General features: G+C 50.9%; 1 protein-coding gene across 1 annotated transcript; it reads left to right on the top strand.

Moving 5' to 3' along the window:
* The first annotated feature begins 205 nt into the window (after positions 1 to 205).
* Positions 206 to 15,012, top strand: b9d2 (B9 domain containing 2). Its single transcript, XM_033014266.1, has 4 exons — positions 206 to 390; positions 1,150 to 1,261; positions 10,974 to 11,099; positions 13,104 to 15,012. The coding sequence occupies exons 2-4, from the start codon at positions 1,174 to 1,176 to the stop codon at positions 13,415 to 13,417; spliced, it is 528 nt and encodes a 175-aa protein (XP_032870157.1). The 5' UTR covers positions 206 to 390; positions 1,150 to 1,173; the 3' UTR covers positions 13,418 to 15,012.
* Positions 15,013 to 15,807: the final 795 nt, after the last annotated feature.

The following is a 15,807-nucleotide window of genomic DNA, read 5'->3' as shown; positions in this document are numbered from 1 at the left end:
AGGGGAAGGGAGGGGAGGGAAGGAGCGAGAGGGGGAAGGAGAGAGGGAGGGGAAGGGGAGAGAGTGAGAGAGGAGGGGAAGGGAGGGAGGGGAAGAGGATAGAGTGAGGGAAGGAGATAGAGGGGGAAGGGGAGGAGAGAGAGAGAGAAGGGGGAGAGAGTTTGAAGGGGAAGAGGGGGGAGGAGAAAAGGAAGAGGGGAAAAGAGAGGGAAGAGCAGGAGAAAGAGAGAGTGGGAGAAATAGAGAAGGGTGAGAGTGAGGAAAAAAGGGAGGACAAGGGAAGAAGAGAGGAAGAGGAAAGGGAGAAAAGGAGAGGGGGAGGGGTCGGGGATCAAGTCGGCGCCAGCGGCTGGCCAGCCCCGCCCACCTCCGCGCTGATTGGTCCAGCCGGTAAGTCTGCGTCACACGCGTGCTCCCATTGGCCGCTCCACTTGTCTGTCATCTCGGGGGCGGGACCAGATAGCTCATGATCCCGCCCCTACAGATTTAAGAAGGTTCTTGGTCCTCCAAAATATTCCAAATGGAATTTATATTGGAGGTGGCTTAAAAGGAACTGCAGATGCTGGAAAATCGAAGGTAGACAACAAATGCTGGAGTGAATGTTTATATATTTCTTTTTAGATTCTCAGAAATAGCGACATACTGATCATTCAAAGTCAAACATATCACAAGAAGTGATGCTATTCTATGATTTAACGTTAATTTATCGTTATTGTTTAATTATTATTTATATTTAGTATTTTCTGAGTCATTCGTAACTGTTACTGTATGTCAGAATTAGGTCATTCGGCCCATCGAGTCTACTCCGCCATCCAATCATAGCTGATCTATCTTTCCCTCCCAACCCCATTCTCCTACCTCCCCCCCATAACGTTTGACACCATACTAGTCAAGAATCTGTCAATCTCCTAATGACTTAGCCTCCGTAACCGTCTGTGGCAATGATTTCCACAGATTCACCACGCTGACTATAGAAATTCCTCCTCATCTCCATTAATTAATAATGTTTTATAGTTTATGTTTAATGTTTTATGTGTCATTCCTAGCTGTCACTGTATGTCATGTTGTCACTTGCGAGCGGAGCACCAAGGCAAATTCCTTGTATGTGAATACTTGGCCAATAAACCTATTCATTCATTCATTCTAAAGGTACGTCCGGTTTTGTGCAGGAGGATGGCGGAGCTTCATATCATTGGGCAGATTGTCGGAGCAAGTGGCTTTCCTCAGCACAGTCTGTTCTGCAAATGGGGACTGCACGCAGGTGAGGCTTTCATTGGGGGTTGTGGATGTTATGGAATGTTGCCTAGTCATTGATGCAAGCTAGGTTTATAGATAATAATAATAATAATACATTTTATTTATGGGCGCCTTTCAAGAGTCTCAAGGACACCTTACAAAAATTGAGCATGTATAGGAAAAACATGTAAGGGGAATGAAATAAATAGTAGAGACATGACTAGTACACAAAGTAAAGACAGAATTCAATACAAAACACAGCATGAGGCAATTAATGCACAGATGAAAAGGGACGGGGACGTGGGGCTAAGGATAGGCAGAGGTGAAGAGATGGGTCTTGAGGCGGGACTGGAAGATGGGGAGGGACACGGAATTGCGGATCAGTTGGGGGAGGGAGTTCCAGAGCCTGGGAGCTGCCCTGGAGAAGGCTCTGTCCCCAAAACTGCGGAGGTTGGACTTGTGGATGGAGAGGAGACCGGCTGATGTGGATCTGAGGGACCGTGAGGGTTGGTAGGGGGAGAGGAGGTCAATGAGATATGTGGGGGCCAGATGGTGGAGGGCTTTGTAGGTGAGGACCAGGATTTTGTAGGTGATCCGGTGGGAGACGGGAAGCCAGTGAAGTTTTTTGAGGACTGGAGTGATGTGATGCCAGGATTTGGTGTGGGTGATGAGTCGGGCGGCTGCGTTCTGGACCAGTTGGAGTCGGTTGATGTAGGTGGAGCTGATGCCAAGGAGAAGTGAGTTGCAATAGTCCAGTCGGGAGGAGATGAAGGCATGGATGAGTCTTTCAGCAGCAGGCGGTGTGAGAGAGGGTCTGAGTTTGGCGATGTTGCGGAGATGAAAGAAGGAGGTTTTAATGACATGGCGGATGTGAGGCTCAAGGGAGAGGGTGGAATCAAAGATCACGCCAAGGTTGCGGGCCTGGGGAGATGGGGAGACAGTGGTGCCGTCGATGGTGAGAGTGGGGTTATTGATTTTGCTAAGTGTGGCTTTGGAGCCTATGAGGAGAAATTCTGTCTTATCGCTGTTGAGTTTGAGGAAATTATGTTGCATCCAGGTTTTTATTGCTGACAAACAGGAGTTGATATGGGAGAGGGGGGGGTTGTGGGGGGATTTGGTGCCAAGGTAAATCTGGGTGTCATCAGCGTAACAGTGGAAGTCCAGATTGAAGTGGCGGAGTATCTGACCAAGGGGGAGGATGTAGATGATGAAGAGGAGGGGGCCGAGTACGGAGCCTTGGGGAACGCCTTGAGTGACTGCGGCTGTAGCAGAGGTGTGGTTGTGGAGAGAGATGAAGTGGGATCTGTTGGAAAGGTAGGAACGGAGCCAGCTGAGTGCAGAGCCTTCAATGCCGAGGTCCTTGAGTCTGGTGAGCAGGATGTTATGGTTCACTGTATCGAAGGCTGCGCTCAGGTCGAGGAGGATGAGGATGTTGAGGGAACCAGTGTCAGCAGAGGTGAGGAGGTCGTTGAGGACTTTGAGGAGAGCAGTTTCTGTGCTATGGAGGGGGCGAAAGCCAGATTGGAGGGGTTCAAGTAGGTTATACGCAAGGAGGTGGGAATGAAGTTGTGACGCAACGATACGCTCCAGGGTTTTTGAAAGGAAGGGGAGGTTTGAGATTGGGCGGTAGTTAATGAGAGAGGAGGGATCAAGACCAGGTTTCTTTAAGATTGGTGTAACGGCAGCAGTTTTGAAAGCGGAGGGGACAATTCCTTGGGACAATGAGGAGTTGAAGAGATTAGTGAGGTAGGGGCAGAGTACGGGGAGGCAGGACTTCAGCAGGGGAGTGGGGAGAGGGTCGAGGGAGCAGGTAGTGGGTTTGGAAGAGCTGATGAGTTTGGAGATTTCAATAGGGGTGACCAGGTCAAACTGGGAGAGGAAGCAGTGTGGAGGAGGGGTAAGGAGGTCAGTGGAGATGTTGAAAGGAGGGGCCGTGGTAGGTGGTGGAGTAGATGCTGGGGAGTCGGGTACAGGGGATAAAGATTGATAGATGGTGCTGATTTTATCAGCGAAAAAGTGGAGGAATGAGTTGCAGAGATCCGGAGTAGAGGTAGGGAGAGTGTTGGCTCGAGGCTTGAGGAGGTTGCCCACTGTGGAGAAGAGGGTTCTGTGGTTTAGGCAGGGATCGGTGAATATGGAGGAGAGGTAGGCAGATTTTGCAGCAATGAGGGCATCTTTGTAGTCAGTGAGGTGGAGTTTGTAAGCTTCAAGGTGGACTGTGAGAGATGATTTTTTTATTAGTCGTTCGAGTTGGCGACCAGTCTGTTTCAGTTTACGAAGTGCAGGTGTGTACCAGGGTGAGGATGTGTTGAAAGTTACGGTTCTTGTTTTGAGGGGGGCCAGAGTGTTGAGGGAGGTAGACAAGGTGGAGTTGAGATGGTTTGTGAGATCATCAGGTGAGATGGGGGTTGAGTCCAGTGGGAGAGTGGTGGAGAGCAGGTCAGAGAGATGGAGGGGATCAATGGATTTTAGATTCCGGAAGGTGATTTCTCGGAGGAAGCGGGGGCGAGGTGTCGGAGAAGGGATGGTGAACCGTATAAGCTTATGATCAGAGAGGGGGAAGAGGCAAGGATGGAGGTCGAGTACCGGTTGATTTATGGAGCAGACCAGATCAAGGATGTGACCTTTGTCATGGGTGGGAAAGGTGACGTGCTGAGTGAGAGAGAAGTTGTCCAGTAAAAAGGCGAATTCAGATGCGAGCTTGCAGGTGGGGGAGTCCATGTGAATATTTAAGTCACCAAGTAGCAGCAGACGTGAGGAGAGGGATGAGGCAAGTGTGAGGAGTTCAGTGAAGTCAGATAGGAAGGAGGGGTTTGGTTTAGGTGGCCGGTAAATGAGGATGACTGTCATGGAGGAAAGGGCTTTGAAGGCGAGGAATTCAAATGATGCTACTGGGGGGAAGGTGAGTTCAGTGATACGAAAATTCTGGTTAAAAATAACAGCGAGGCCACCTCCATGGCGGGAGGGGCGGGGTTTGGAAATGTAATTAAATCCAGGTGGGGATGTTTGATTGAGGGAGAAGAAGACATTGGGTTGTTGCCAGGTCTCAGTGAGCAGAAGGAAGTCCAGAGTGTTGTCAATGATTAGTTCATGGAGGGCAAGGGCTTTGTTGTTGAGCGACCTGGTGTTGAGGAGGGCAAAGTTGGCATTGTGAGAGGGTGGAGGGATGGGGGCAGGCTGGAGAAATCTGAGGTTGTCCCGGTTGACAGTGCGTGCGGTCAGCTGGGGTGGGGGGTGACGCGGTTGAGGGGGGGCAGAGCGTGGTAATGAGCAGAGGGATGGAATGGAACGTCCGTGGTTGAAGCAAACACGCCTGCGCCGAGAGCCTCTGTGGATGTAACGGGGTCGACGCAGAAGTCCAAGCTGTTTAACGACCTGGATGCAGGATGGGATGTGGTTGTTGCAGAAACCAGCCATCTGCAGAGTCGAGTATTTGAGCATGATGGTGAGGGTGCAGAGAGGTGTCCAGCGGTGCAGGTGCAGGTGGAGAGAGTATCCAGCGGTGAGGGAGCGGAGAGGTTGTCCAGCAGAGCGGGTGCAGCGAGGTGTCGAGCAGTGAGGGAGCAAAGAGGTTGACCAGCAGTGCAGATGCAGCGAGGTGTCCAGCAATTGAGGGAGCAAATAGGTTGTCCAGCAGAGCAGGTGTAGAGGTAGTCCAGTGATGAGGGTGCAGAGGTTGTCCAGCAGTGCAGGTGAAGAGAGTATCCAGCAGTGCAGGTGCAGAGAGGTTGTCCAGCAGTGCGGGTGTAGAGATGATCCAGCTGGTGCAGGGAGGTGTCCAGCGTCCAGCGTCGATGGTGCACAGGCACAGGAGGTGCCCAGCATCCAGCGTCCAGCATCGATGGAGAACAGGCACAGGAGGTGTCCAGCGTCGATGGTGCACAGGCACAGGTACAGGCAGGTAGGTAGGTAACAGTTAACAGGTAGGTAACAGACGTCGGGGTGGGGGACAGCGGGCGGAGAAGCGGCGAACAGTCAACGCCAGCGTCCTCTCCGGGCAGCGTGCAGGGATTCTAGCGGTTCTGGCGGCTAGCTGTATAGGCCGCAGGGGGACGATCGTTCAACGGCCGAAAACGGCCAAAAAAGACCACAGACCACCTCAACTGGAGTGACCCTCCAGTGGTCCCACGACAGGTGGTAGATCAAGACCTCGTCCGGGATGAAAATATACCGCAGTCGGCAATTGAAGGAGATGAAGCCGATTCGCGGTAAGGGACCGTTGTTAATTTGAAATTCCCGCCGCCGCCATTTTCTATGCCCTTTAATGCACCCTTCAAGTTCTTATTTGTCGTTTGCTTTTAAGGTAGAAGAAAACTAATTTCATTTCTTATGGGTTCTTTACAAGCTCAGGACATCCCAAAGCAGTTAATGAAATACCATAGGAAGTGCACTCACTGACATCACATAACGCATGCTGCAAGGCCTTAAACTTGCATTCCTCCACTAGGTATTATAGATTCATAGTCATCGAGTGATACAGCGCGGAAACAGGTCCTTCGACCCTACTTGCCCACACTGGCCAACATGTCCCATCTATACGAGTCCCACCGTTTGGTCCATATTCCTTTAAACTTGTCCATGCACCTGTCTAAATGTTTCTTAAACATTGCGAGAGTTGCTTCATGCCCCTGCTCCTTCCCTCTTGTCCATTGTTCCCCCCATCTCAGCAGCCCACTGTCTCATGAACTACCCTCCTCCAATCTAACTGCCTGCACATTCCCCTGAAATACTTTGCCAGTGGCAACCATGCACCCAACCACCAAGAAGGAAATAATGGAGGGAACTGTGTTGTTAGTTCAGAAAAGATTTACTGAATTGATCTGTGGCTGAACTGTGGTTGTTCTTTGATTGTCAGCAACTCTGGCGCTGTGAGGCAGCAACTCTGGCGCTGCACCACTGTACGCCCCACAGAATCAATTTTTGTTTGATTACTTTCCGCTTTTCCACCTCTGGCCTAAAATTGAATTGAATTGAATTGAATTGAATTGAATACCTTTATTGTCATTCAGACCTAACGGTCTGAACGAAATTTCGTGCCTGCAGTCATACATACAATCATACAATAATAAACAACAATAAACACAAATTAACATCCACCACAGTGTATCCTCCAAGCACCTCCTCACTGTGGTGGAGGCAAAAATCTTAGGGTTGCTGTCTCTTCCCTCCTCTTCTCCCTCTGCGCTGAGGCGATTCCCCACCGGGCGATGGCACAACAGTCCCGCGGCTCACCGAACCCCGCAACGGGCCGGTTCAAACACCGCGGCCCGGGGGTGGTCGAAGCTGCCGTCCTCCAGTCCAGCACACGCAGCCGCTGGCCCGCGGCTCAACCCAGGACTCAGGTCGCCGCCGCCAGAACGCTGTCCCAGCCACCGGAGCACCGTTCCAGCCCCGAGCCGGATCGCCCTCACGTGAGTACCGTTCTCCCTCGGGCTAGGCCACTCCGACGGGAGTACCGTTCTCCCTCGGGCTGGGCCACTCCGACGGGAGTGCCGTTCTCCCTCGGGCTGGGCCACTCCGACGGGAGTGCCGTTCCTCCCTCGGGCTGGGCCACTCCGACGGGAGTGCCGTTCTCCCTCGGGCTGGGCCACTCCGACGGGAGTGCCGTTCTCCCTCGGGCTGGGCCACTCCGACGGGAGTGCCGTTCCTCCCTCGGGCTGGGCCACTCCGACGGGCCACAGCCCCTCACGGGAGAGTCTCTCAGCCCCTTGCCAGGCCGCTCTCACGAGAGCGCAGTTCCAGCCCCGGGCTGGGCCACCCTCACGGGAGCTCAGGGCGAGCCCTGTCAGCTGCCTCCAGAGTCCCGAGGTCGCCAGCTCCGCCATTAGGCCTCAGCGTAGATGGAGGCAGAGAAGGGGGATACGACAAAAAGGTCGTATTCCCCCGAAGGGAGAGACAGCAAGCCCCGTTTCACCCCCCCACCCCCCACACATAAACACGACCTAAAAACCAAAAACGTAACTAGACAAAACGAAAAAACCAACACAAAAAAGTAAAAGACAAACGGACTGCAGGCGAGCCGCAGCCGTTCCCAGCGCCGCCACTTCCGGAAAACATGCCTATCCAAAGCAAAAACATCCCAATTTAGTTTGGTGCATTTTCTAAAGAAATATGAAACATAACCTGTAAAATGGCCGAGCTAGTAAGTTAGCCAGATATTCTGTGAATACAAATCAGAGTTGTTTGGACACTACTATGATTTATCTAAGATAGACACAAAATACTGGAGTATATCAGTGGAACAGGCAGAGAGAAGGAATGGGTGACGTTTCGGGTCGAGACCCTTCCTCAGACCAGCAGATAAAGTGGATTGGTATAGATGTGTTTAAGAAGGAACTGCAGATGCTGGAAAATCGAAGATAGACAAAAGTGCTGGAGAAACTCAGCGGGTGCAGCAGCATCTATGGAGCGAAGGTAATAGGCTGTTTAAGCACGTACTGCATAAATACGTGGTACTCCACCTGCAACTGCTCGGACAGGAAGGCTCTGCAGAGGGTAGTGAGGGGAGCAGAGAGGATCATTGGCGTCTCCCTACCCACGGTACAAGAACTGTTCCAGAGCCGCTGTCTGAAAAAAAGCTCAGAGAATTGCTAAGGACAAACTGCACCCCCTCAACATACACCTGGATCTCCTGCCATCAGGCAAGAGATATCGCAGCATCAAAGCCCGGACTACAAGACTGCTAAACAGCTTCCTGCCACAGGCTGTGAGGCTGCTAAACAGTCACTCTGTACTCACAGTCACCTGATTCTGCGGCTTGGCACGGACACTTTAATAACTGGCACTGGCCACTTTAATAACTGGCACTGGCCACTCAAATCAGATCCCCCGGACATTTTTATGATTGGTTTTACTGTATTTCAACGTTGTTGTTTTACCTGCTTTTAACTATTTATACTGTTCCATCAGGGACTGGATTGTTTTTTAGTGTTATTATGTGTGAAATGTTTTAAATTTCATGTGCGATGCTCCGGTATTCCCTGGGAAACGTCTTTTCATTTTGCACTGTACAACTGTTGCTTGCAAGATGACAATAAAGGTTGCATTACCGTTGCATTACTTCTACCGTCGTCTCCGCCTCACAGCGCACTTCCATGGGAAGGAGTCCTCGCCCCCTAATGATGACCCCTTTTCCCGTCTCCAACGCACCCCCTCCTCGTGGAACCCCCCTCATAAAGTCCCGGCTCTGGAACTCTTCATTTAGAACTGCCGCCGCGACGTCAACCGCCTCAACTTCTCCACTCCCCTGTCTCACTCCAATCTTTCCCCCTCTGAACGCACTGCCATCGAATCACTCCGCAAAAACCCAGACTGGGTCATCAAACCAGCCGACAAGGGAGGTGCCGTGGTAGTCTGGCGCGCCGATCTCTACAAAGCTGAGGCCACGCGCCAACTCTCGGACACCTCCTCCTACTTACCCTTGGACCATGACCCCACTGACGAGCACCAGGCCACCATTTCTAGCACCATCACCGACTTCATCAATTCCCACGCCCTACCTGACCAAGCCTCCAAACTCATCGTTCCCCAGCCCCGCACGGCCCGGTTTTACCTTCTCCCCAAAATCCACAAACCCGGCTCTCCCGGCAGACCCATTGTCTCTGCGTGTTCGTGCCCCACCGAACTCATCTCCACATACCTTGACTCCATCCTATCCCCCTTGGTCAAATCCCTCCCCACCTATGTTCTAGACACCTCAGACACTCTCCGCCGCCTCCACGCATTCCACTCTCTGGGCCCTCACCCCCTCATCTTCACCATGGATGTCCGGTCACTCTACACCTCCATCCCCCACCAGGATGGCCTCAGAGCCCTCCGGTTCTTCCTCGACCAGAGGAGCAACCTATACCCAGCCACTGACACTCTCCTCCGCTTAGCGGAGTTGGTCCTCACCCTCAATAACTTTACATTTGACTCCTCCCATTTCCTCCAAACACAAGGCGTAGCTATGGGCACACGCATGGGCCCCAGCTACGCCTGCCTCTTTGTCGGGCACGTTGAACAATCCTTGTTCGAGACGTACCAGGGCCCCATCCCCGACCTATACCTCCGCTACATTGACGACTGCTTTGGTGCCACCTCCTGCACCTACACACAACTGACTGACTTCATCCACTTCACCACCAACTTCCATCCGGCACTCCAATACACCTGGACGATTTCCGACACTTCCCTACCATTCCTTGACCTCACCATCTCCATCGCAGGGGACAGACTCCTGACCGACATACATTACAAACCCACTGACTCACATGGCTATCTGGACTACACGTCTTCCCACCCTGCCCCCTGTAAAGACTCCATCCCCTACTCCCAATTCCTCCGCCTACGCCGCATCTGTTCCCAGGATGAGACATTTCATACCAGGGCATCGGAAATGTCCTCGTTCTTCAGGGAACGGGGATTCCCCTCCGCCACCATAGATGAGGCTCACACCAGGGTCTCATCCATACCCCGTAACACTGCTCTCTCTCCCCATCCCCGCACACGCAACAAGGGCAGAGTCCCTCTGGTCCTCACCTTTCACCCCACCAGCCGGCAAATACAACACACAATCCTCCGCCATTTCCGCCACCTCCAACGTGACCCCACCACTCGCCACATCTTCCCATCTCCCCCCATGTCTGCCTTCCGCAAAGACCGCTCCCTCCGCAACTCCCTCGTCAATTCTTCCCTTCCCTCCCGCACCACCCCCTCCCCGGGCACTTTCCGTTGCAACCGCAAGAAATGCAACACCTGTCCCTTCACCTCCCCCCTCGACTCCATTCAAGGTCCCAAGCAGTCGTTCCAGGTGCGACAAAGGTTCACCTGTATCTCCTCCAACCTCATCTACTGCATCCGCTGCTCTAGATGTCAGCTGATTTATATCGGTGAGACCAAGCGTAGGGTGGGCGATCGTTTCGCCGAACACCTCCGCTCAGTCCGCAATAACCTACCTGACCTCCCGGTGGCTCAGCACTTCAACTCCCCCTCCCATTCCCATTCCCAATCCGACCTCTCTGTCCTGGGTCTCCTCCATTGCCAGAGTGAGCAACAGCGGAAATTGGAGGAACAGCACCTCATATTCCGTCTGGGGTCCTTGCATCCTTATGGCATTAACATTGAATTCTCCCAATTTGGCTAGCCCGTGCTGTCTCCTCCCCTTCCTTAACCCTCTAGCTGTCTCCTCCCACCCTCCCATCCGCCCGCCCTCGGGCTCCTCCTCCTCCTCCTCCTCCCCTTTTCCTTCTTTCTCCCCCCCCCCACCCCCCATCAGTCTGAAGAAGGGTTTCGGCCCGAAACGTCGCCTATTTCCTTCGCTCCATAGATGCTGCTGCACCCGCTGAGTTTCCCCAGCAATTTTGTGTACCCTGACAATAAAGGTTGATTGATTGATTGATTGATTGATTGATTGATTGATTGATTGATTGAAGAAGGAACTGCAGATGTATAGATGTTTACCTGATAGACAGCATGTTGCAGAGAAGGGCTTGGTTCTTGGGTTGCATGAGTCTATATTTCTATTAACAGGATAGTAAAAGGCCTAGATACTTGCTGGGTGTTTCTTCTTTAATAATTCACATGGTGGTAATAACTAGATCCACATTTTCTGAAGAAGGGCCTCGACCCGAAACGTCATCCATTCTTTCCATCCAGAGATACTGCCTGTTGCGCTGAATTACTCCAGCATTTTGTGTCTATCCACATTTTCTATCTGTTGCGTGCTTTAATTATGATCAACTTCCTTCTTCCTGCAGGTTGTGCTTGGAAGCTCCTGTCTGGCTTAAGGGAAGGGCAAACGCAAGTGGACAACCCAGCAATGAAGGAGATGTCCTACTGGTCACATCCTGTTGATGTGCACTATGCAACCAAAGGTCTCCAAGGTGAGTTTCGTTGGTAATATATTTACTGTGATTACCAGAGAGCACTCAAGGAGGCTATTCAACTCTCAGTAGTTGGCCCCTTATTCCCATTGCCCTGGGCCAGTCGGGGCAGCATGGTGATGCAGCGGTAGAGCTGCTGCCTTACACTGCCAGAGAACCGGGTTTGATCCTGCCCACAGGTGCCGTCTCTATGGAGTTTGCACGTTCTCCCCGTGACCTGTATGGGTTTTCCTCCAATGCTCCAGTTTCCTCCCACACTCCAAAGAGGGACAGGTTTATAGGTTAATTGACTTCAGTAAAAATTGGGGGGGTGGGAGATTACAACCTTCACGTGGTCCGCCCTGTTTCGACTAATGCAATCAACTCGACGTGCACAAACGGAAGATCAAATCGAACAAGTTGTCCAACAACTTTAGGGTGTGCACGCCACACGAAAGAAGAAGAAGAATTAAAAATTGGAAATTGTCCCTAGTGTATAAGCTAGTGTTAATGTGTGGGGATCGCTGGCTGGCGTGGACTTAGTGGGCCGAAGGGCCTGTTTCCGTGCTGTATCTCTAAACTAAACAGTCTAATCCTTCTCCATGAAAACTTTAACATTAATAAAATTATGGTCACTGGTCCCAAAGCGCTTCCCCACTGACACTTCAGTCACTTGCCCCACCTCGTTCCCCAAGAGGAGGTCCAGTGTTGCACCTTAGACATAAATGCTGGAGAAACTCAGCGGGTGCAGCAGCATCTATGGAGTGAAGGAAATAGGCAACGTTTCTCCAGCATTTTTGTCTACCTTCGATTTTCCAGCATCTGCAGTTCCTTCTTAAACACCAGTGTTGCACCTTCTCCAGCTGGGCCCTCTATATAATGACTAAGGAAGCTATTTTGAACACTGAACAAATTCCACCCCATCCAAGCACTTTACACACTGGGTGATCCAGTCAATATAAGAAAAGTTGAAATCTCTCACACACTATTCTATTTAGTTTATTATATTATTGTTAGGTACCGAGATATAGTGGCAAGCTTTTGTTTTTGTGTGCTAGCTAGTCAAAGAAAACAGTATGCATGAATACAATCAAGCCGTCCACACTGGATAGATAAAGGATGCAGCGTTTAGTACAAGATTTTAACAGCTATCTGCAATCTCCCAATACATTTGTTCCTCTAATTCAAGCTGACTATTGTGAGGTCTATAATACAATCCCAGTGTTGAGATAAAGAGCATTAAAGACTCATGTCTGCACCCTGCCCCAAAAGTCACCAGGTTTTCTTGCTATTGAGGGAGTGCAGCGTAGGTTTACAAAGTTAATTCCCGGGATAGCGGGACTGTCATATGCTGAGAGAATGGAGCAGCTGGGCTTGTACACTCTGGAGTTTAGAAGGATGAGAGGGTATCTCATTGAAACATATAAGATTGTTAAGGGTTTGGACAGGCTAGAGGCAGGAAACATGTTCCCAATGTTGGGGGAGTCTAGAACCAGGGGCCACAGTTTAAGAATAAGGGGTAAGCCATTTAGAACGGAGACGAGGAAACACTTTTTCTCACAGAGAGTGGTGAGTCTGTGGAATTCTCTGCCTCAGAGGGCGGTGGAGGCAGGTTCTCTGGATGCTTTCAAGAGAGAGCTGGAGAGGGCTCTTAAAAATAGCGGAGTCAGGGGATATGGGGAGAAGGCAGGAACGGGGTATTGATTAGGGATGATCAGCGATTATCACATTGAATGGCGGTGCTGGCTCGAAGGGCCGAATGGCCTACTCCTGCACCTATTGTTTATTGTTTCTGTGCACTCCTCTTGTGTCGGGTGTGATACAGGAGAGAGTAGTGATCGGGTTGTTTTGTTTCCTTTCATGGTTTAATAGCTCACCGCCATACATCGTGATGAGGGTGCCTGAGGTTCTGTGCTTCGGGTACCGTCGGGAGGGGAAGGGAACAATAACTGGGCGGGTGGGGCGGGGGGGAAATCCTCGGCATGGGCAGCCATCTGACCCCGTTGTCCCTTCTGCCTGCTGCAGGCTGGCCCAAACTCTTCCTGCAGGTCTGGCACCAGGACTCCTTTGGCCGGAGCGAGCTCTACGGCTACGGTTTCTGCCACATCCCCAGCAGTCCAGGCTTCCACCAGATGGACTGCGTCACCTGGCGGCCTCTGGGCACCTGGCAGGAGCAGCTGTCCCAGATGTTTGTTGGCGGCGGCCCCCAGCTGAAACACAGCGACCTGATCCACACCGGGGCCGACCGCTACCGACTGCACACTGTGGCCATGGGCAAGGTCCACCTGCAGCTCAACATCATCCTTCGCAACTTCGACCGCTATGGGGTGGAGTACTAAGTGGTGAGCCGGCACTGTCGTAGGGAGTGGACGTTTACCGGGCAGGAGGGATCCTCCCCACTTCCCGCCTGTCGCCTGCCATCTATGAGACAGTCTTCAGAAGATCCTCCGATCACATGCGGCACTGGTGGAGCCGCTGCCTCTTAGCACTAGAGAGCCCAGGTTCGATCCTGACCTCGGGTGCTGGCTGTGTGGGGTTTCCACGCTCCCCGTGTGACCGCGTGGGTTTCCTCCATTTCCGAAAGACGTGCGGGTTAGTAGGTTAATTGGTCTCTGCAATATTATGCAGGGAGTGGGATAATACAGAACTATTGTGAACGGGGGGGGGGGGGGGGGGTCGATGGTCAGTGTGGATTCAGTGGGTCGAAAGGACTGTTCCCAATCTGTGTCGATCAATCAATCAATCTATTAATCAATTCAATCAATCAAGCTTCACAAAGATCTCAACTCCAGCTCTGCTACACGGATTTGGTGCCTGTGTCTAAGAACAAGAAATAAGAACGAGAGCGGGCCAGTTGGCCATGGAATCTGCTCTGTTATTCCATACGATCATGGTTAGTTTGCTCTTGGTCTCTGCCCCACCATCCTATGTGATCCTCATATCTGACTCCCTACAGTTCAAACGTTTGCCAGTCCCAACCTGTGAATGACTCGGCCTCCGCAGCTCTTTAGGATAGAGAATTGCAGAGTCATAATCCTGAGGGAAGGTTTTCCTCCTCATCTCCATCTGAAATGTGGGATTCTTTATAATTGAAAATAAATAGTTCTAGATTTCTCCTCGCAGTGTAATATCCTCTCAGCCTCCAACCTGTCAAATGTCCTCGGAATAATATTAGCTATAATATTCATAAACTCCAGTGGTTGTAGATTCAAGCTGCTCGTACTTTATCAGACAACCTGTTTGTCCCAGTAATCGACCTAATCGACTTTCCTTGAGCTGTCTCCAGTGCAAGTACGTCTCTTCTTAGAGAAGGCGACCAAAACTATATGGCGTATTCCCTCCTTGGTCTCACCAATGAAAAGCAAAAAACAAAATGCAGGTGCTCGAAATCTTTAATAAAAACAGAAACTGCTGGAAACACTCAGCGGGCCAGGCAGCTTCTGCAGAGAGAGATAGAAGGCCCTTTGTTAGAATTGAAATACAGAAAACGAAAGTTAGATTTAACTGAGACACAAGGAACTGCAGATGCTTGTTTACAACAAAAAGCACAAAGTGCTGGAGTAACTCAGCGGGCCAGGCAGCTCTTATGGGGAACAGGGATTGGTGACGTTTCAGGTTGGAACTCTTCTCCAGACCAGACCCGAAATGTCCCATATTCATGGTCGGTGCCTGACCCGCTGAATTACTCCAGCACTTTGTGTCTTTTTTCAAGATTTATCTCGCACTAAAAACGTAACTAACTTTTCTCCCTCTGTCCCCATACTCTTGACGGATCTTTGACTTGAATGATCAGCTCTCTTCCCCTTTCCACAAATGCTGCCCGACCTGCTGAGTGTTTCCAGCATTTGCCGTTGTTGTTTGTCGTCTCATGAATATATTTATATAAAAAGTGTGTCTACTTTTGTACTTGTTGCAATAACAGCTGATGTCCTTTTTTCCCTTCCTATTTACTTGCCGTGATGGGCATTGATCTGGGTGGTGCAGCGGTAGAGTTGCTGCCTCACGGCGCCAGAGACCCGGGTTCAATCCTGACTACGGGTGTAAAGTTTGTACCTACTCCCCGTGACCGTGTGGCTTTTCTCCGGGTGCTCCGGTTTCCTCCCACACTCCAAAGGCCTACAGGTTTGTAGGTTAATTGGCCGCTGTTAATTGTCCCTAGTGTGTAGAATAGTGCTAGAGTATTGCTCAGCCCAGACTCAGTGGGTTGAAGGTCCTGTTTCCACACTGTATCTCAAACATCCATTTCCCAACTCACTGTCCATCGCTTTGGGCTGGGGCACTTGTTTTAACTCTGGTCCTATCTCATTTCACCTATCTGTTTAATCCCTAGATAATTCATTTATTGCTGCAGCATATCAGAATACTTTGTGTTCATCTTTCCCAAGGTCTGCAATGGCTGCTGCCTTGATCCCGTTTCACATCCTGTATCTCTAAACTAAACAAAACATCAGAGCAAGCCCACACATGCCAAAGAGAGACACAAAATGCTGGAGTAACTCAGCAGGACAGACAGCATCACTGAAGAGAAGGAATAGACAAGAGGTGCAGGAGTAGGCTATCCGGCCCTTCGAACCAGCACCGCCATTCACTGTGATCATGGCTGATCACAGACTGAGTCTGAATAATAATAATAATACCTTTTATTGTCATTGCACATATGTGCAACGAGATTTGGTATGCAGCTTCCATCCGATGTCATAACTTAAACAACTAATAAAATTTAGATTTA

The sequence above is a fragment of the Amblyraja radiata genome, chromosome 41 (assembly GCF_010909765.2).
Source record: "Amblyraja radiata isolate CabotCenter1 chromosome 41, sAmbRad1.1.pri, whole genome shotgun sequence".
In the NCBI taxonomy this organism is placed as follows: Eukaryota; Metazoa; Chordata; class Chondrichthyes; order Rajiformes; family Rajidae; genus Amblyraja; species Amblyraja radiata.
This window is presented reverse-complemented; position numbering and strand designations above follow the sequence as displayed.